General features: G+C 37.0%; 1 protein-coding gene across 7 annotated transcripts in view; it reads right to left on the reverse strand.

Annotated features, from left to right (window-relative positions):
- Window positions 1-22,044, reverse strand: part of STXBP5L (syntaxin binding protein 5L) — a 184,332-nt gene that overhangs the window by 107,077 nt on the left and 55,211 nt on the right. For all 7 annotated transcript variants that reach the window (XM_090150135.1, XM_090150141.1, XM_090150125.1 and 4 more), the window contains exons 3-4: window positions 14,851-14,932; window positions 12,860-12,960 (exon numbers count right to left, since the gene is read on the reverse strand). In XM_090150135.1, coding sequence (XP_090006261.1) covers window positions 12,860-12,960; window positions 14,851-14,932 — 183 coding nt within the window. The remainder of the gene's footprint in view (window positions 1-12,859; window positions 12,961-14,850; window positions 14,933-22,044) is intronic.

Raw genomic sequence — 22,044 nt, forward strand, 5'->3', positions numbered from 1 at the left:
GCAACACAGCTGCTATATGAAAACAACATGACATGTTATCCTGTATTTTCTTGGAAAAAAAAAAAAAAGGAAAGAAAAAAAAAGTGGAAATCTATTGACAAAAAATAATAGACAGAAGTACAGTCAAAGTGATACAGAGCAAGAAATAAGTTACTTGATTAACTCTCATAAGCAAATTTCATTTATAGCCCCCAAATATAGCTTATTAACATCTTCTAGATGTTTTTTGGTTCACTTTTGGTTGAAAAACTTGTTTGGAAACTCAGTATTTTTTCCAAAGTAAAGTCTCAGTCCCAATCTCAAGACTCATTTACATATTTTTATCTTAAAAGCTTTAAATAAAGTAATAAAAGTCAAATGCACAGCTCAGGAGCGAATTGGAATAAGTGGAGAATATCTTGTACAGTCTCAGCAATCAGAAAGCAAAAGTGATTAGTAACTGGTTACAAGCCATCTTGTACTTTCTTTGTCCTTGCCTTATTAAAAACAGCTGTTACATCTAGGAACAATTCACACATAGCTTAGAATCACAGAACCCTTTGAGTTGCAAGGGATCTTTAAAAGTAAACTACTCCAACTCTCCTATAATGAACAGGGACACCCATAGCTAGATCAGGTTGCCCAGGGCCTGATCCAGCCTGGACTTGAAAGTCTTCAGGGATGGGGCATCAACCACATCTCTGGGCAACCTGTTCCAGTGCCTCGTCAGCCTCACTGTAAAAGACTTTTTCCTTCTATCCAACCTAAATCTACCCTCTTTATGCTTAAAACTATTTCCCCTTGTTATATCACCACAGACTCTGCTAAAGAGTCTGTCCCCTTCTTCCCTGTAGACACTGAAAGGTCACCTTGGAGCCTTCTCTTCTCCAGACAAAAGAGCCCCAGCTCTCTCAGCCTGTCCATTTCATGGATCATTTTTGTGGCCCTCCTCTGGATGTATTCTAACAGGTCTACATCTCTCCTGTACCAAGGACTCCAAATCTGGATGCAGTACTCCAGGTAAGGCTTCACCAGTGCAAAGGGTGAGGCCTTAGGGGGGGCAGAATCGCCTCCCTCACCCTGCTGGCCATGCTTCCTTTGATGCAGGGAGAAAAGCCAAAGCCCAGCTAGAACGGAACTTGACCACTAAGGTGAAAGACAACAATAAATATTTATATAAATACATCAATAGTAAGAGGAGGGAGAATCTCCATCCCAGGTTGGACACAGAGGGGAACATGGTGACCAAGGATAAGGATAAGGCTGAGGTACTTAATGCCTTCTTTGCATCAGTCTTTAATAGTAAGACTTGTTACTCTCTGGAAACACAGCCCCCTGGTAGACAGGGATGAGTCTGTCTACCAGGGATGAGTCTGTCAGGGATGAATAGGGCCCAACATAATCCATGATGAGATGGTTTTGGACCTGCTCTGAACACTCACAAGTCCATGGGGCCAGATGGATTGCATCCTGGAGTGCTGAGGGAGCTGGAGGTTGTGGTTGCCAAGCCACTCTCCATCATTCTTCAGCAGTTCTGGCTAACTGGGGATGTCCCAGAGGACTGAAGACTGGCAGACGTGATGCCAGTCTTCAAGTCAAAAAGGGTTGGAAAGATGATCCTGGTAGCTACAGACCTATCAGTTTCACCTCAGTGCCAGGGAAGGTCATGGAATGGATAATCTCAGGAGCCATCACTGATCAATTAAAGGCCAACCAGGGGATCAGGAAAAAGGGAAGGGGACCTTGGTGTACTGATAGACAGTCAGCTGAATATGAGCCAGCAGTGTGACCAGGTGGACAAGAAGGACAACAGCATCCTGGCTTGTATCAGGAATGGAGTGGTGAGCAGGACTAGGGAAGTAATCCTGCCCCTGTACTCAGCACTGGTGAGGCCTCACCTCGAGTACTGTGTTCAGTTTTGGGCACCTCAATAAGAAAGGACATCAAGATGCTGGAGCAGGGCCAAAGAAGGGCAACAAGACTTTTGAAGGGCTTGGAGAATATGCCCTATGAGGAGTGACTGAAGGAACTGGGGCTGTTCAGTCTGGGGAAAGGGAGGCTGAGGGGAGACCTTATTGCTCTCTTCCAATATCTGAAAGGTGCTGACAGCGAGAGTGGGGTTGGTCTCTTCTCACTGGTGACAGGTGACAGGATGAGGGGAAATGGCCTCAAGTTGCACCAGGGCAAGTTTAGGTTGGATACCAGGAAAACATTCTTTACAGAAAGTGTTGTTAAGCACTGGAATGGGCTCCCCAGGGAGGAGGTTGAGTCACCATCCCTGGATGTGTTTAAAAACCATTTGGATGTGGTGCTCAGGGACATGATTTAGCGGTGGGCTGTTAGAGTTACGGTAGTGTGGTTAGGTTGCAGTTGGACTTGATGGTCTTAAGGTCTTTTCCAACCTGAGGAATTCTATGATTCTATGATCTGAAAATAACTGAAAACATTGTCTACAGACCCTTTTTGTTCCAGTTGCACAGAAATGTTCAACCTTATAAGGCTCTAGTAGGCAAACATTTCAAGCCCCAATGATCCTTTGAGACAAAGTAGTTAAATTTGGTCAACAAAAGTAGGGATTGTGAAGCATAAGGAATTTATATGAACAAGTTAAAGGCTAAATAGAGATGAGAAAATGGGCACTGGAATGGGCTCCCCAGGGAGGCGGTTGAGTCACCATCCCTGGATGTGTTTAAAAACCACTTGAATGTGGTGCTCAGGGCCATGATTTAGCGGTGGGCAGTTAGAGTTAGGGTAGTATGGTTAGACTGAGGTTGGACCTGGTGATTTTGAAGGTCTTTTCCAACCTGAACTATTTTATGATTCTATGATTCTATGAATAAACATGAAATAGAAAAATATTTGTCAAATTAACAACCATACTTAATTATGAGTTTTCCCAAGTTCTTGATGGATGCATTTAAAAATGAAGGTTTATATTTAAATAAAAGAATTAAATATGTATGTAAATAATATAACATGATAAATGTTTTTGCTGTTTTGAGACTTTTTGACTAGTTATTGCAAACAATTACTATGCGCTGTGCTAATATTTTTATTACATATTTTAAAGTCTCATTAAAATAGAACCTTTAAGTAGTGAGCCATGTAAAAATAGATCTTAAACATCTTAAACAGCCCTAATTGCCTTCAGGGACGTTGTTTATTAAGCAGGTACAAAAGCAGCTGCTGAGACATATTTTACTTATGAACATTTTTATTCAGAAGGATACTCAACAGCACTGACAGGATCCCAGTGGAAAAATTTATTTGGGGAAAGTCTGTGAAAACCTTCATTAACAAAAGAACAGAAATTCTTAAATCCAAGGTTGGACTTGGATAGAAACACAGTTTTTTTTTTTTAATATTCAGTCCTCTCTGTTGCTGTGACTGTATTATTACTACTTGAGATTACCCAAATATGCTTAAGAATACACATAAATGAAGGCTTTGAGTTCAAAAAGATACACTTTGTAAAGTTATATGGTAGGTTAGTTCACCTAAGGTAGGCTATTCAGAATATTCCAATTAAATTTCTTTGGAGCAAAAAAAAAAAAAAAAAAAAAAATTAAAAAAAGAAATTATAGGATATATAATATGTATCAATTTAAAGAAAGCATTTATTTCTTTCTTTCTTTATTTTAAACCCACTACTATAAAACTCTATTTTGAATAGATTGATTTTGTGGAAAATTAAATATTTTACAATATTTTACGGGCCATGTGAGAGATTCTCAAGGATTGGCTTTATGGCTGACCTTGTAATTTCATACATGATTTTGGTACAAATGGTAATAAAGTTTTCCCAGGAGAGAACATTAAAGTGGAAGGACAATCTGCAGAAGCATAGAACAAAAAATGTAAATGCAAATTCAAAATGCAAAGGGCAAAGCTTCTTTGTGAAAAAAATTCACTTAGAATTGGAACTCAAGATGTGGAAGTGGTGGAAAAAGTTTATTTCCTAAGTCCTGTTTTGCTTCCACTCTTGAAGGATTGCAAGCAAGGTAGCACATTCCCAGTTAGCTAGATACACATCAGTGAAAGAGTGCAATGAGTCTATTAGTCAGACACTAATAAGATGAAGCCATCTAACAGGAAAATATGAGGGCTGCTCCAAACGTAATGTCTCCTATGTTATTATGCTGGCCCATGATGCCAGAGGCAGATGGTGGTATGGCAGTAGAGGTTGAACCTTCCCACCAATATTCTATTATGTGGTGTTGTTGTGTGACAGATGGCAGCTGAGGGGCAGTCTGAAAGAATGGTGTCTGACATGGAAGTGTGTACAAAGCAAAAGTGTGTAGTTCAGCTCCTCCATGAAGAAAAAAATGGCATCCATTGACCTTCAATTGCTGAGTGTTTATGGAGACCAAACAGTGGATGTCAAGCACAGGGAGGTGATGGGTAGTATTTTCAGCAGTGGCAACTGCAATGCGAAAGACAAGTCATGTTATGGACAGTCATACACAGCTCTAACACCACAAAATAGAAAAGTTCATCCACGCAAATCTGCTAATGGTGGTGATTATGTTGTAAAATAATGTTTTTTAGCTGAGAATTTGCTCTATCAGAAACTGTTATTGTGTTCTTTGTATCTGTTGTAAATTCCATCAAAATAAATAGGAGGCATTACTTTCAGAGTAACCTACATATTGTGGTACAAATCAGCAAACATGCTTCTGCAGAGATTATGAAGAATATGGTACTGTCAACGTCCATAGCACATTTCTAGATCCCATCTGAAGTATTTCCTTTTCTAATCATCAGGTCAGTAAGAACTGATACGAGAAGAAAGACCTAAGAAAAGAAAAGGGAATGGAGATGCAAATTTATAAAAGAGAAAAACAACAAGAACACATGAAAAACAGGTCATGAAGGGACGTGAATGAGCCGCTTTGCAGGGGTGCAAAGAAGAGAGAGAAAATACTTAAAATGCAGAATAACATAGTTACTAGAATAATAGAATAAATGGGTACAAAATGGCCACAGAAATAAATTTAGTCTGGAAACTAGAATGTTTCTTTCCATCAGAGGGATAAAATTAGTGTAGGACAATAAGAGGAAGAGTGAACTCAAGCTTGAAGAGTTACATACAAGTATAGTGACCTTTCCTGGCAGACTGTTGCAGGTGAATCACTAACTCCTCCACCTAAGAGCTAACCTGAGTGGCACCGGCAATGATGTTCTGGACTTCAGGTACAAACCTTATGGCTGCAGCATAAACTCAGCCATCTTGCGGCAAGAGAGTAGCCTGCAAGCAGGTCCTACTCAGTACCAGTGATTGCACCTCCTGTATAGCCTTGCCTACAGTGCAAGCAGTGCAGCAGGAAGTTCTCATGTGAACTTCCTTTGTTTGACACTAAAACTGATTAATACAGCTGTTATCTTGTAAGGAAATCCTATAATCACCTGAATGATCAAACTGGGATAATCTTTTGTATGAACAGGATCTATGCAACAAGCTATGGGCTGATCAAGAGGTTGGTTTAATGCCCAGCATCTAAAGGGAGATTATCTGTGCTATTCTGTCCTTTAGTACTAGCTATCATTTTAAATTATACTTACAGCATCTCAATGCCTTTCTTACTGGAGTCCTAAGGGACTAGCAACTCTTGGTGCAAAACAGAATCAGTCTGAGTTACATAAAAGGAGATATATGACTGGTCTAGCATGCAATTGCAGGAAACTATACCAAAGAGATCCCTTCAGCTACAGAACCCTAAAAGGCTCACAGACTAGGGAAAATGAAGTGGGTGCTTTGGTAAAAGGAATGCTGAGAAGACAGAGATTCTGACTGCCTTCTTTGCTGCAGTCTTAATGCTAAGACTAGCCCTCATGAACCACAGACCCCAGAGGTAAGAAAGAGTGGGGAAAGCAAGGCTTCCTGTTGGTCACAGAGGATCTGGTCAGAGAGCGTCCAGCCAAAATCAATGCATTGATTGCAATCCAAATGTATGGGCCCCAATGGGATGAATGGGACCCACATGTGCTGAATGAACTGACAGAGATGATTGCTGAACTGCACTCTACTATTTTTGAAAGGTCTTGGTGAATGGGTGATGTGCCTGTAGACTGGAGGACAGCCATTGTCCTCAAAAGGGGCAAGAAGGAGGATCTGGGAAACTACAGGCCAGTCAGTCTCACTTCCATTCCTGGAAAGGTGATAGAACAACTCGTTCTGTATACCCTCCCCAAGCAGTGAGAAAAGAAGGTTATCAGGAGTAGTCAACATGGATTCACAAAGGGGGAATCCTTAACCAACATAGTAGTCTTCTGTGATGTCATCACTGGCTGGGGAGAGTAGTGAATGTTGTGTATCTTGACTTCAGCAAGGTGTTTGACACCATCTCCCACAACATCCTTGTTATGAAACTTAGAAAGTGTGGGATAAAGGAGTGCATGCTGAGGTGGACTGACAACTGTCTGACTGGCAGAACTCAGAGAGTTGTCAGTAGCATCACAGAGTCTGATTGGAGGTCTGTAACTAGCAATGTTTCCCAGGGGTCAGTGCTGGGTCTAGTCTTGTTCAATGTCTTTATTAACGACCTGGATGAAGGGACAGAGTCCACCCTCAGAAAGTTTGCTGATGATACAAAGTGGGGAGGAGTGGCTGACACACAAGAAGGCTGTGCTACCATTCAACAAGAACTGGACAGACTGGAGAGTTGGGCAGAGAGGAACCTGATGAAGTTTAACAAGAGCAAGTGTAGGGTCTTACACATGGGGAGGAATAACTACATACATCAGTATGGGTTAGGGGATGACCTACTGGAGATGAACTCTGCAGAAAAGGACCTGGGGGTCCTGGTGGACAACAGGTTGGCTGTGAGTCTACAGTGTGCCCTTGGGGCAAAAAAGGCCAATGGTATCCTGGGGTGCATTTAAAAGAGCGTGGCCAGCAGGTCGAGGGAGGTGATCCTCCCCTTCTACATGTGGGGAGGTCACATTTAGAGGCCACATTTAGAATACTATGTCTAGTTCTGGTCTTCCCAGTTCAAAAAAAAGCAGGGATTTCCTAGAATGAGTCCAGCAGAGAGTCGCAATGATGGAAAATCTCCCAGGGAAAGGCTGAATAACCTGGGCCTGCTCAGGCTTAGGAAAAGAAGACTAAGAGGGGATCTGATAAATGTTTATAAATCTCTAAAGGGAGGTGGGAGGCAAATGGATGAGGTCAGGCTCTTCTCCATGGTATACAGCGATAGGACAAGGAGTAATGGCCTAACACTTAAATAAAGAAAGTTCCATACTAACATACAGAAGAACTTAAGTGTTCCATCTAAGGGTGATGGAACACTGGAACAGGTTGCCCAGAGAGGTTGTAGCATCTCCTGCTATGGAGATATTCCAAGACCCATTTGGACATATACTTCTGCAACCTATGGTAGGGTACCTCCTTAGGCAGAGGGTTGGACTTAATGATCTTTTGAGGTCCCTTCCAATCCCTGCATTTCTATGGTATTTAGCATCTGTTAAAAAGAAAAACTTACGTATCACATTATTTTTCATTCTGCATTTGAGGAATATCATAACCTCATAAATCCATTCAATCAGAATTGATGACTATTAGTATAAGCAAACTAATCTATGTTTTATATTTTAGCCCTTTGCTGATCGTTCAGCACAAGAGAAGAAGAAATAACCTTTGAAGTTTAAGTTTTTGCAGTTATGAAAAGTTCATCACTCTGTGTATCTTTCTCCCATGAAGCAATTCAATAGGCAGTTTATATATTATTCCTTGCCATTTAGATTTTCAAGTGCATAATAAATATTTTTCAAGCTCTCATCTTCAATCTACCTTAATTACAATTTCAAAAAACAGTTCCTGAGCTGCTGAAGAAACTATTCAATTTTTACACTGTCTTGATAAATAGTACGTTGGTCTGCAACAAAGGTTCTCTCTCACAGATAACATCTCAAATTATCACTTAACTGTGATCAACTTCTACATACTAATTTATTAAACATCCTTCATCACTAAAACAAGCATAAGAATAATAGAAGTAGATAAGAGTTGTGGCATAAATTGCTCCTGGAATTTTGCCTAAGTAACTTTTATGATGACAATAACATAAGGATAATTTTGTGATCAAACAAATAGACCAATTACGGTCATTACAAGTTTTTCCCCTGATGAGGTGTGAAGAAGTATCATAATGGTGGTAACAATGTCATAAGACTGACAAAGACTAGACACTCATGGAACATCTTCAGTGTCAGTACCTACTTTTGGCTGCTAGAGCAGATTCTGTAGCTACTACCTCATTCTAACAATACACTGAATTATATTCCAAATAAGGGGTTTCTATATACAAAGAGTATACTCCCTCACAGGAATATAGGAATATTCTGATGATCTCCTGCATCATACGTTTATCTTAAAAACTCATTATAACTACAAACATAGTAGAAAGGCCAGATTAAGATGCTTGGGATTGTTAAAACATGTCAAAGAGGTCAGTTTGTCTTGAATTAGACATGCCAATCAACAGCTTGTAGACAACATTGCTTATTGATAGCACTGAGCATCATTCAGAAGTGACAAGTACTGATGCAGGACTACGCCATGGACATTTTGTAAAAGCTTCTTCAAGATGTGGAAGCAAATGCCAATCAACACTATCGCTTTTTTTGTATTCCTCGTTTTTTTTCTGTCCTGATCCTAAGGAAGTTTAAATCCTGTCCACCTTTTTACACTGAGAGACAACATGGAAAAGGTTTGTATGGTGAAATATTGCTTTCCATTTGAATTTTGTCATTCTTTTAAACAGCCAAATGCAGCATCACATCATGTAATTAGAATTTTTTTGTGCAATTAGAATGTTTGTGCTATAGAGTGGCTGTGTAACTTCACTGAACCTATTAACTGCTATCGTGTTTGATGACAGACCTCTGATTAATTTGCAGCTATAGAATATTAACCAGTGGGCTCTTCTGTAAGAGGAATTCAATTTCTTGAACTGCCGATGACACAGAATCTAAGTCCCTAACACACAAGTAAACAGATTTGCGTAGTACAGAGACTGTACAGCCCATCATCACTATTAATTTAGTAGCCTCCTGCTGTCCTTTTGACGAGGCAAGTAACACAGGATACAAAACCCTGCAATGATACAGCAAGAGTCCTGCTGCTATCAGAAAAGAATACAGACCAACAGAAAAGTCATCTAATCCAAAGATATCTCTGTCTTTTCTCTTTGATTCCAAGCACACCAGTAATACCCTTTATCACCTTGTTCAAATACTGTAAAATCTCAGATGCAGGAGTCAGGATTCTAAATAGCAGTAAGCTAAAGCTGACAAAGCAATTGCACTAAGTCATCCACTTAAGAGGCTCCCCTTCCTCTGTGCCAGAATATGCTTAACACATTGGAAAGTATTACAGGCCATAGCCCCAAAGCCAGTTACACAGGCTCCTGGTGATTTCCCTTTAGGAAGGCATTCAAGGTACTGTCACAGCATCAGTGCATAGTGCATGACGATGGATTTAAAGATCCAACAGAACATTTACAGTGTGTTCATGTACAGTGAGTACCGTGTGTCAGTGTACCAACTGACAGTGCTGTCAGCTCATTTGTAACATGCCAATCAGCACTGGTTAAAATAAGAAAAGAAAGGACTACCCCCAGTGTCAGCCACAAAATAACTCAGCTAGCTCAGCTTCAGAATAACAGATGAACCATGTTTGTAAGAGAAACTAACAAATGAAAGCCTATATGACCTGAAAGCCATACTCAAAAAATTATGACTACAGATATCTGAGTTGCACTAAGTACATAAATGAGCTGTATATTCTCAGCTATACTTGCTGAAGCTTGCTGCTCTGACTATTTAAAAAGAAGAAACAAAAAGTCCACTATGGTTTTTGGTTGTTATAGCTCAATCCTAATGTTATCCATCAAGAGTCTTACCTGTGCTTCCTATTTATGCACAGAATCACAAATTGTGTATTATCAATGATATGCTACCATCAAGCATGTTTCTGAATAACAGTCTTATCATTACAGCTACTGGAATGGGACCAAGCACTGAAACATAGTGGCTATATTTATTTGAAGGTTCTTCATGCTTCATATCACATTCTAACTATAGCAGGAGAAATATTACAACCCTGTATTTTGATAAAGGCAAAAACATATCAAATGCTAAGAAGTCCAGCAGATTACATGATAGAATAAGAAATATCAGCTCATCCATTGGGTTACTAAGTTAAAACAAGAAAAAATAAATAATTATTCTCTCATCAGTACTGTTCTAGACTCAATATGAATCTTAGCTCCCTTTAGCCTCCCCTGCAAAAGTAGAGGAAAGGATGAAAGGAAGAAAAAAGCGGGTATCTGTTCCAACAGCAAAGATGACACATTTTTCTGAGACAGATCTTTGAATCTCCTGAAGAAAATCAATTTTGATCTTTCTGCTTTGTCAGGCTCCCAAATTCCCCTTACATCCATTTTGCTGCAGATTTCTCATAGCTAACAACCATTATTTGCTCTTTCTCTGAGTACCACGTAATTCCTATCTTCTGTACACTAATAAAAAAAATACCCACAAAAAGAAACCATGGGAGCTCTTTTTTAGACTGAACTCCTTTAGACATTTATACAGAGAAATGCTAAAATTTAATGAGAGGGTTAATGATGGTTTTGGCATTACTTTTTTTTTTATACTTGCCTAGAGGCTTATGCTGAATTTTATATAGAAAACGTAATCAAGTGTAGAAAATTGGAAACACAAGATTGGTTATGTAAAATTTATTTATATCTACATTAAAAGAAAATGTAATAAAACTGAAGAGATTTCACTCTGGAATCAAGTGTCTGAACACAGAAAACTAAAAAATTATAGCAGTGTTACAGAGCCCTCAGAAGTGAAGAACTGCCTACAAAATAATTTCTTCATACTTGTTGAAAGTTCTATTGTAACTTAAAACTGGATTTACTTATTTGACAGCATTATATAGCACTTTATCTGGATATCTGCCTCACAGTCTTTAACGTGCTAATAAAGTGATTTAAATGGCAGTGATTTAAATGGCAGTGATTGTACCAGTGATTTAACATATACATAAAAGCATATATTTGATCAAACTTACTACATTTTGACAAAAGGAAATATAAGAAGCTGTGCATTTGTTACAGATAGCTAAACCCCCAGATCCTTTTAAACCTCAGCTCAAAAATGCTTCTTAAATAAAAAAAAATAAATATAATATTTAGTTTCATTCAAATTTTTCCAGCATTCCAAACAACTTGTTTCCAAATATTTCAGCCAGTGAATTAGGCTGTCAGAAGCAAAAGAAAGTTTAGATAAATATAAAGAGGAACGTTTTTCTCCAAGCACAGCCCAAATATGTGTCTTTGTTTCATCAAAAAATTCTGATACAATTATGATCATGCTAGTCTAAGAAATGACAGACAAACAGCTGAGCAGACACTGCATTTTTCTAAGTACTGATACATTAGGTTGTCTGAAAGATTGTTGGCTGGAAGAACCAGACCATGACATACTAAGATACAGTATTTAGACTTATCAACAAATTGAGAATGATTTATGTATTTGGTGAGAGTACTAAGATTGAAATATTTCAACATAAGTAAGATGACAACTATAATTTTTCTCATCCTCTCTCATCCAGTTCCAAATCACTTGATATACTCCTGTTTATGATTATGGAATCTTCAGAATCATGATATTGCATTTTCTTTCTTACCAATAAATAAATAAATAAATAAATAAATAAATAATAAATAAATAAATAAATAAATAATTTTTTTAACAATCTGCAATTTAAGTAAATTAATTCAATGACAATGTGATATAAATTGGAATAAAAAACAATAAAAAGTCTCTCTCTACAAGAAATTTCAGATTTGTAGCAGCTAAAGCTTTGATGAGACTGTTTCTTCACAGCATTGCTAAAGCACTGACATCTTTCACCACTGCACAAGCAAATACATTAGTACCTAAAAAAGAAGCTGCTGTATCTGAAGAAACACTGAATGCATATATTGAGAGAACTACATCATCACTTAAATTTCCATTCAAAACCATACTATGCACTATAGCTCTGTTTTCAAACTCAAAAACAAACAGATCCCAAAGATGAAGAATGGAATAACTACTCCCCCTCAAAAAAACCCTGCTACATTTATCCGCTAAAGCACGTTCTTCTGAACAGTAACTGAATTTCCTTACGGAAATGCAGAACTTTTTCTTAATATTAATACAAAAATAGCATTCTGTCTCCATAATACTGTAGCAAGTTTTATTTGAGTGACTAAATATAGATTAAAGTACTCAGTTTCTGTTTGTCTGAGTTTGAAAATAACAATCACTCATTTAATCTATTTTCAGCAAAGTTTTTACAATTTGGTACTGATAAAGCAAAATTTAGAAAAGGAGACTCTGATTCACCTGTCAATTATGTAGTTTCATAAATTCACAATTGATTTCTACTAAAATTACAGTATTTTATAAAAATAAAATGCTTCAGGGAGAGAAAAAAAAATCCTGTGTTACAGTCAGTTAAGGTACTCTGCCTTATTGAACAGGTCATCCTCAAAGGATCACAATGCTTTGTGTCTGGTCTTCAAATGCAGCAACCATACCACTGCTCACACCAATTCATGTAAACAGAAGGTCAAATGAAAAACATCTGACAAAAGAATAGCTAGACTTTGTCTAGTTCTGAGAAGGCTGTAGAAAGAGAAAGCTAAGTTTTTGTTCTATGAAAACAAGGTTCAAACAATGGAAGAAAAAAATTTCAAGACGACATTATACCTTCCTTTAGAAAGGCAAACAATCAAATGTATTATTAAAAATCTGGAAAATAAGCATGTTTTTTTTTTTTTAAACAATATTTTTATTTTGTCTTATATAGTCTTACCGTTCTCTGTTAAATTTGAGAGAATGTAGGATTGCTGGTCGTTTCTGTCTGAGATTCCACAAATGAAGCGTATCATCTGCACATGCACTGACCAAAGCACCCTAGAGTAGACACAAAATATGGCACATGTCACTCTTCTACGGGGTCTGTCTTATTCTCAAGTCATTCTCACTGTTAAAATGATCTCTCTGTAGAAAACAGTACAATTTATGAGAAATACTTGCTTCCTTCTGTAAGAATATAAATTAAAACTCCATCAATTTAAAATGCAAATTCAAGCTTTTAACCAAAGTTATACATGCAAACTCCCACAAATTTCCATGCAAGCAAGAGATTAATAAACAGAAGGACAGCCAGTACCTACTTTAAAAGGTGAGTATAAATGGTATAACTAAAGGAAAAAGGGACACACAAACAAATGCCAGTGCCAAGTACAATACAGTAGCCATATGAAGACAACATAAAGTTCACAACTGGAACTGTGAAAAGATGCAGGTAAGAGAGCATAGGGATAGGTAGCAAAAGGACAGGACAAAAGAGATGTAGACAAAAGGATGGTGTCTCTGCTACAGATCAGAAATACTCTGAAGTCTGCTTCTGCTTCTGAACCCCAAGAACCATACCATACAACAGCAAAACCATGTGAAATGTTGAGGCAGGTATCTGCTGCTGCATCGGTGGGGTTACTATAGTTACATGACAAAATCAGGTCTGATAGAAAGGCTCAATCCCTACATGATCCTATGGCATAGAGGAACTGGACGTTGCCCAAACAGTAGACAATGCTTTATCTTGGCAAAGTGGGAGGACGTGACTGAACACTCAGATAATACCAACTATGATGGTCTGATAAGAAATAAAGCTCTCTTCTTGCATCTCAGATTTCCTTCCTAATCCTAGCAACTATTTCTTTCAATGCTGACATGTGCAAATGCAATTTATGAAAGTACGACTTTTCTAATACAATATAATCCATGCTTTAATTGTCATCTCCCGAAGAGTTTGGACCAATGACAGAGATTGAATCTCCACCACAGAAGTCAAAATAATCTTACATATTACAGTCCTTGCTGGTCACAAAGGACCACATCATTCAAATATTGGCTCCTTTTTTTCCCAACACTTTTCCAACCCTTTTATAAAGAATTATTTCTGAAGTTTCAATTTTCATTCATTACTTTCAGTGGCTCAGGCACTTTTCCAAACAAGCTCAGAACAAAAATACTTCAGAGATTTAAAAAATAAACCAACAAAACATCAAAACCCAAACCCTTTAATTGAGAAGCTCTAATAGCTTTGAGGATTTGAAATTGTCAAAAGTGTTTTCATACATTAGGGAAGAAAACTAATGAAAACTGAACTAAGACTATCTTATAATTTTGTCAAGTTATGAGATTCTGAAAACAATCTGCTGAGTAGATTTATAGGCTCAGCAAGTCTTCTTGAGCATTACTATCTCCAGAGACCTTTTGCATAGAGCAAGTCATAGTCTCATACTGTTTCTTTACATCATCTGAACATGATTTTGACAAACCATGTAGAAAGGCTAAGCATGCTCATTTGATTGATGATCCCTGCAGCTGCTCTTTTTTACTGCAAATAGTAGCATATCCACAACTATTGAGCTTTTAGATAATTACCATCAATATTTTTCCACACAAAAAAGTAAGTCATTTATTAACTGCTATTGAAACAGAACTGTGTAGCATATTCAGTAATTGAATGGATTTTACATCTATCTGCAAACATTCATGTATTGACTACCTTTTGTTCAGTACTTTATAGTGATGTAAATAAACATTATAGTTTTCCTGGCATGAGTCACAAGAATAGTCTTCTAAAAGTCTGCATGATGAACGTCCTCTGGATGTGTGCCACTTACTTGTTGGCACAATTTGTCAACGGGAAAAGTTGTATTACTGAATTACAATACACCCATTGCCTTATTCAACTAAACATACATAGAAGAATCCAAGTAAATATATACTTACCTCATTGATTAAGAACTGGAGCTGTAGGACTGCAGCACCACTTTCATGTTGGCAGTAGCAATCAACACCAGGCCTACCCAATCTGTTGTCATCAAAGTCAAGGATTCTAACATTTCTGTTATCACCAGAAGACAGGAAAAAAAAAAAAAAAAAAAAAAAAACCCGAACTATCAATTAATCTCTAATTAACCTTTAATTAACCTCAATTCTTCTTGCTTTCTGTAAAACGAAAGAATTCAAGCTGCCTTCCCACTGCTCTAATTAAGTATCAACACCATCAGTCAGAAACATGTGCAATTGTGAGTGATTTGCTACTGCCTGTTCTTTTTCCTCTGAGAAAAAAAAAAGCACAAATTACAAAAATTCAGCAGGATGCCTCTTCAGTTTCTAGAACACCTAACTGGTTCATACAACACATGAATGTATCAGTTTTTTGTACTTACGAAAACATTATTTAGTTAATAACTTAGGACTAAGGTCATTGCAGTTCTGTAGCAGGCTTTCTTTTTTGAATCTGAGAGAAAGGTTTTTACAATTAGTCATTTCACACTTATGTAAAAAGCTCACATGCAACTAGCTATTTCTCTGTCTCATCAATACAGTACAATACAGTACTACACAGAGATAACCAAGTCCAGCTAAGAACTACATTGCCTAGACCAATTCTTAGCCCAAGTGAAACCACAGTGGCAACTTAACTGGGTTACTCAGAATTAACACTGATGTATCGCTTTGCAGAAACATCTTGTTGCCCAGATATATCACAGATGTAGTTCTCTATCTGTTCTCTTTGGGTCTTCTCCTTTGTGCACTAAATTAAGATCTCCCTAAGTTAGATTATAGCATTTCCAGTCAGAGTCATAAAGTTCAGTGATAAATTGCTGTTCCAGAAAATTACCAGACAGTAAGTAAAACAAAAGAGGAATATGAAACATGATCTTATTAGTAATATTGTCATATGAAAAAGGTGAAACACCTCCATATGCATTAATGACAGCAAGCATTATGAAATAAATAGAAAAAGAGATTTTACAAGATAAGGCTTACCTTGTTGTATATGACCAGACCGTAAAATCCTGCACAAAAATGCCAATGATCTACCAATACTGAAGGCAGAGGTCAGAACAGAATGATCTTTACTTTCCCTTTCAAAACTGAAGAAACTTGCAGTAGACTATTCTGAAATGAGGTACAAAGACGTAAACCCTACAGATTAGTAAATTAGAGGGCTAAAACTTTAAAGTATCAACAAATTCCTTTTTCAGTCATTACAGAAGCATTTTAATTGGAGACATCTGACCCGGAAAGACTTGAGTTCTACTCTGCACTTTCCCAAATGGTCTACTAGAAAACTGTAGGGAAAAGAGCATATGAGGGCTGCTCTTATTATGTTGGCCCACAAAGTCAGAGGTGGATATTGGTGGTACGGAAGTCAAGGTTTCTGGAGGCAGTGAGGCAGTGTGTGGTGCATTTCAGTAGTGGCAGTAGCAACAGTGGGTCGCCTCCACTGGAGCAGATTTTTATGAGTGCAGCATGTGGGCTTTTGTTCATCGCTGGAGAAAATGCGTAACTAATGGTGGTGACTGTGTTGTAAAAGAGTGTTTTGTAGCTGAGAATTTGATCTATCAAGTAGTGTGATTGGGGTCGTTGTATCAGTTGCAATTTCCATGGACAGTAAGAACAATGAAAAAACTAAGTTACTCTATATGCCACTTATTCTCAAACTGCAGTTCTGAGCAAAATCACAGCCATTAAAACAGCATGAAGCAGCATATCTTTTAAACAACCTATTTTAAATGAACAATAAAGATATATAGTAGTCTATTATACATTCTAAGGGTTGATAGTAATTCCTCCATCCATTTTGAATTACTTCTCTGTAGTACTCGTTTTTTATATTCTCTGTAATGGAAAAGGAATTAATACTACTGCCAAAACAAACCAACCAACAGACCAATCATCCAAAAAAGAGAACAAATAATTCCCATGTGGATTTCAAACTGAGTGGAAATTTTCATCCAATGGGATTTGGATTTAGACGATTTTTAAGTCCCTTCCAGCTTGAACTTCTGCATCATTCTATGACTTTAACTTAAACAGTATATGCAATATAAATCCATGACTGTAGCTAATGATTGCCCTTAATGAAAATCATGCTGGTATTGCCCCAAGTAAGCAGCTATCAACTTTCAGCATCAGTATCGTGCTAAATAAGCTTTCTGGGAAACATTCTAACAAAGTCAATTATTTCATTCAGCATATCCCAAACAAACAAAGCACTCTCCAATAATTCACATCTATTTGCCTAAGTGTTCATCCTGAAATACTTCACAAATTACTAAAATGAGAGAGAAATTATGCTGTCTGCTTCAGTCTGGCCAATTGCCCTGAAGTAAGGACCAATGCTTACTTAAATAGAAGCATTATCACTGACTGATGGTGGTTTTCAAACATTCTGGGAGCTGTGTTGAGATCCTTCCAGCAGAAGGAGCTGAAGACATATTATGATTTGGCACATGTTCTTGGCACTTCATCTTATCTTCTGCAAACTTTATGCTTTGCTGCCAAGCATGGAGGAATAAACTGTACCTCAATGAATCTTTTCATACCAGTGTACTCTACTAGGACATACGGCAGAAGTAGTAACAATGAAGGCTTTGGACTGAATTTATTCTTTTATTTTGCCTTTTTATTAAATAATGACTTAGCTAACAGAGAGAGTGTAATATTTCTGAAAATACTGGAAGAGAAGACTAATTTTGATAGATTTGAATACCTTAAGGTAGACATCGTGATTTTCAAGGATAAAAACCAGTCACTGGCTATTCTCTCTTATCAGTATTGGATCTCTCAGGGGCCTTTACAGACATGCCAGATTATACTAATTTATACATAGAAGAGAAAAAGATGAAAACTGTCTGAGTCTGTTGGGACTCACAGTGAAACAAGTACAACCGGAATCACATGAATCAGGCATGACAGTAATAACACTGTAACATTTAATCCTAGTTTTAAAATCTGAATTTGTGAAACAGGGTATTTTGCACTCTATTCACTTGCATGCAATAGTTTTTCAGAGAATGTTTCAACATACTATTCATGTTACAAGAATCACATATGGACTCCCCTGAACTACACTGTTTACAGTGTTTCAGGTTCTTCCTATAGCTATATAAAGAGGAGAAGCTGAAGAGTCATCTGAATCTTTTTCCTCAACCGTCAAAAGGGTATCAGTTTGAAGTATGAAAACATCCCTGAATAATAACAAAAAATCCAACACATTCTCCTAGCCTTTAATATTTTTGCCTACTCCCTCAGATAAGGGAGTGCAGCTGTGGGGTACACAGTAGAAGTAGTACTGCTGCCTGAAGGATGTCCTGTCATCTGATTTGCACTGACTAGTACATGTTTGAGTTTCTACTCAATATGCAGCACTCTAAGAGCAGATGCTTGTGGGCTGGTGATACACTATTACATAAACCAACTGTAAAAGTGGTTTAGCGTGTTATTTGAATATAGGACAGCATTTTCTTGCAGAAGACCTACTGCTGACTTGAGTGATTTGAGTGGTTTATCAGTTTAAAAAGCCACAAAGTATTCAACTAAATAGCTAGTGAATAAAATACTCAGATGATTCAATCACGTCACTAGCTAGCTAAAGCAGACAGTAGGCTAATCAGCTGTATCTGTCAAAATATACAACGATGAATGACTTTGTCAAAAGATAACAGCTATGAAAACATAATGTTGCCTTAACATCAAAGTTTATCATCTAGATCTGCAGCTCCAGACATAGACATATGCAGTTCCTGGAATATTGAGTTTTACTGTTCCTTCCTGGAATTCCTTTAAGCCTCTCATACACTTATTCCCAGTACAGTAATGACAGTGCATGTTCTGGTAAAAGCAAATGCCACAGTCCTATATTTCTGTACTTCAAATGGGTTTCCAGGTAATTTTTTTTTCTTTCTATGAGATACTGTATCTTCCATTAAACATTTCAAACAACAGAGAATCCACGATTTCTGAAATATATTGCTCCAGTCTTCAGTTATCCTCACTATGAAGAATGTTATGCTATATGTAGAATCAATACATGTAGATTCAGTTTCAAGCTTCTGGATCACATTATGCCTTTCAATGCTAAATTAAATAACTTTCTATTAGCAGAAGTTTCCTGCTGTAGGTACTTTGAAACAGTGATCAGGCTATATATTATCCATCTCCATCATGAATACAAACACAAAACTCTAAGATACATTATTATCATGTCTAGTTTTGCTAGATCTTGAGTAGTTCTGATCTTTTTTTTCCCTGCATGCTTTATAACTTTTGTAATCTTCTTTAAGGTATGGAAAACAGAACCACACACAGTCTCGTGCTTTCTGACTGCTGACTGCTTTCATACAGTACAAAGCATACAGCATTCTATTATTTCTTAAATTTATTTTACTTTTTTTTTTAAAGGACCTGCATGTGACAAACTGTAATTAATTACCTTAGCAAACTGGGCAATCGTACTTTTCATAGTTTTTAAGAATTCTAAATTGCTTTATAAAAAATAATGTCCCCCTCATAACCCTCACGCTATTAACCACATATAATTGATCTCAGTGAGTACCTTAAAAATGACCTGAAATCCAATCATAGCCATATGACCTTCTGTGCACTGTGGATTCACTGCCAACTGCGTTATCAAACAATAACTCTCAGCATTGTTTTTCTCTTGTTTGTTTTAGATATAGAAGTATTCAGTTTTACAATGAGATTCATTATGTCTTGAGTTCATCCAGCTGTTCAAATAAAGAGCTTCTTTTTTTCTCCTCTGCAAAGAAAAGGTGAATTATCTGCTATGATTGGCTGCTCTCTAGCACTGCTAAGTGCAGTGTGTTTTATAAATACAGACAAACGTTTGGGCACCCAATAAGCATGAGCTTTTGGTCTAAAATTACCTCAGCCTTGTTTATTTTTCTTGACATAGATTTCTCCATTCATGCATACAAATTACAGCAATCACAGGAACAGCAGAACATCAGTTATGATACATAAAGGCTTAAAGATTTGCAACTTTGATTTCTTCCAGGTTAAACGACCTACAGAGAGGCAGTGTTTAATGGCAGTTGGATAGCTGGAAGAATGCTACAAAAAATATCAGTGACCATTAGTACAAGTTGTATACAAATTTACATCAACACTTCTCAATTTTTCTGACTCCAATTAATTTAGGGGCTGTTTTATTTCTCAAAATATCTGCAGATATGAAAAGCAATGCCAACACTCATAGGGCTATAAGTTTTGTAAGATTATGTCAAAATATATTTGATATTTTAGGAATCATCTGTTCTAGAAATGAAAAACAGATACAATCACTATGTGATTGATTTCAATCAATCCTAAACCTTGAAAAGCAAACTGTGAAAAACAGAAATTCTGAGGCAATGACTTTAGCAACATTTTGCAAATAGCATGAAGGGGAATGATTTCATACAAGCTATTTGTGTGAAACCAGCTAGCCCTAAATTCTTCTCCAAAAAGGAGCCATTTAGCTGCTAGCCTGTAAAAGCTCTATGTTGCTAAGCAGCCACTTTGAAAGCTCAATATTTTGAGGTTGTACTTCTTGTGGCAGTAACAAATTCTATTAAGTAAGAGTTTGCATTTACAGGAGGCTTCCTTTTTTTCAGGAAGCTCGCTAACACAGATACAACAAGAAAGGCAACAACAAGTGCAAACTGTAATCTGTTTATGTGAGTGAACAGTATATTTATTATACTCACAAGTGCTGTTGTTTTTGAGAAATCTGTAAAGCTGGTTTATAATCACTTCTGATTGAAAGCTCAGAGTGAATGAACACATTGGAAGAGATTAACTCTGGACCTAACACATGCTGAAGGTCACAGAAACCTAAACTGAGCTACAAATGAGAAGGCTATGTATTTTGGAACACCCTCAGGACAGCAAATCACTTTAACATAGCTAAGTGCCAACATAACACCATATAGAGACACAGATAAAAAGAAAAATGATATTAAAACTAAATTTTATCCCACTTCCTGCCTTTTAAAGGGGCCTGTAAAACATACAATCCATTGGCCCCCTATATGCACAGATGGAAGCCTGACATTATCTTACAACAGAAAGCAGACAGGTAGCTTTAATTTAGCCATTTTTAAATTTCTATTTGCACAGACTTCAGATATTAATATTTAACACAGTATTTGCTACATACATCTCCATATACTCAGTACATAACTCCACATATATGGATTACAGCATATACAGATAAAAAATTACAACTATCTACAACTATTTTACACTGAAAAAATATTGAACTTAAAAGGTAAGCATGACCACTGTGTTGGTATTTGTTTATCCTTGTGGTTGTCAGTATGTCTGACCATATCTGTTGATGCTAGGCTGAATGGAGGTTTTAGGAAGTTTTGTTTGTGCTCTTGAAGCAAAGCTGTCTATGTAAGTTCTACGCAGGATTAATAGAAATGAATTCTCATACTCGTATATATCTCATATAAAGAATTCTCACATTTTCTTACAGCAAAGACTTCTTTAAGTGGTTGTTGAATTTTTAGCATTTTGTAAGTGATTTCCAGGTCCTGATTTACCTTACGACTGCTAGTTACAAAGAATAACTGGTAAGAACAGAAGATAAGATGAAAAGCAATCACCTAGTAAGTCTTTCTAAAAAAGGTCGAAAGACCTATCAAACTAAATGCCTCTAAAAATAGAGAGCCATTTTTCCAAACATTAATTCCTCCTGTAGTTGCTATGGGAAAGTTATACAACTAAAATAATCTATTAAACCTTAATCCGTGGCAGGAAAGTGCTTGAGAATACACATGGCACTTTCTCTTCTGAACAGCAACAGCAAATAGCCATTACTGGAAACCTTTGAAACAAGATTGAATATTATCCCCAAGCCCACTGGACTTCAAATATGGCCAATTCTGTTGAAGATGAAAACAGATAATTAATTAATGTTCCCTCTTATCTGACAGTTTCATTAAATACTTAGCTAACACAGATACAGGGAAGAAAAGCTACTTTGTCCAGCATTTTTAGGATAATTAAAGGTAGTCCTATTTACTTCTGACCAATTATTCATATCAGATACTTCACACAATCACAATTCTGTATGTCATTAGCAAATAAGGAGTTCAAGGATCTTTAGGATGAGCTCTT

Source organism: Phasianus colchicus, chromosome 1 (genome assembly GCF_987193195.1).
Source record: "Phasianus colchicus chromosome 1, bPhaCol1.hap1.1, whole genome shotgun sequence".
In the NCBI taxonomy this organism is placed as follows: domain Eukaryota; kingdom Metazoa; phylum Chordata; class Aves; order Galliformes; family Phasianidae; genus Phasianus; species Phasianus colchicus.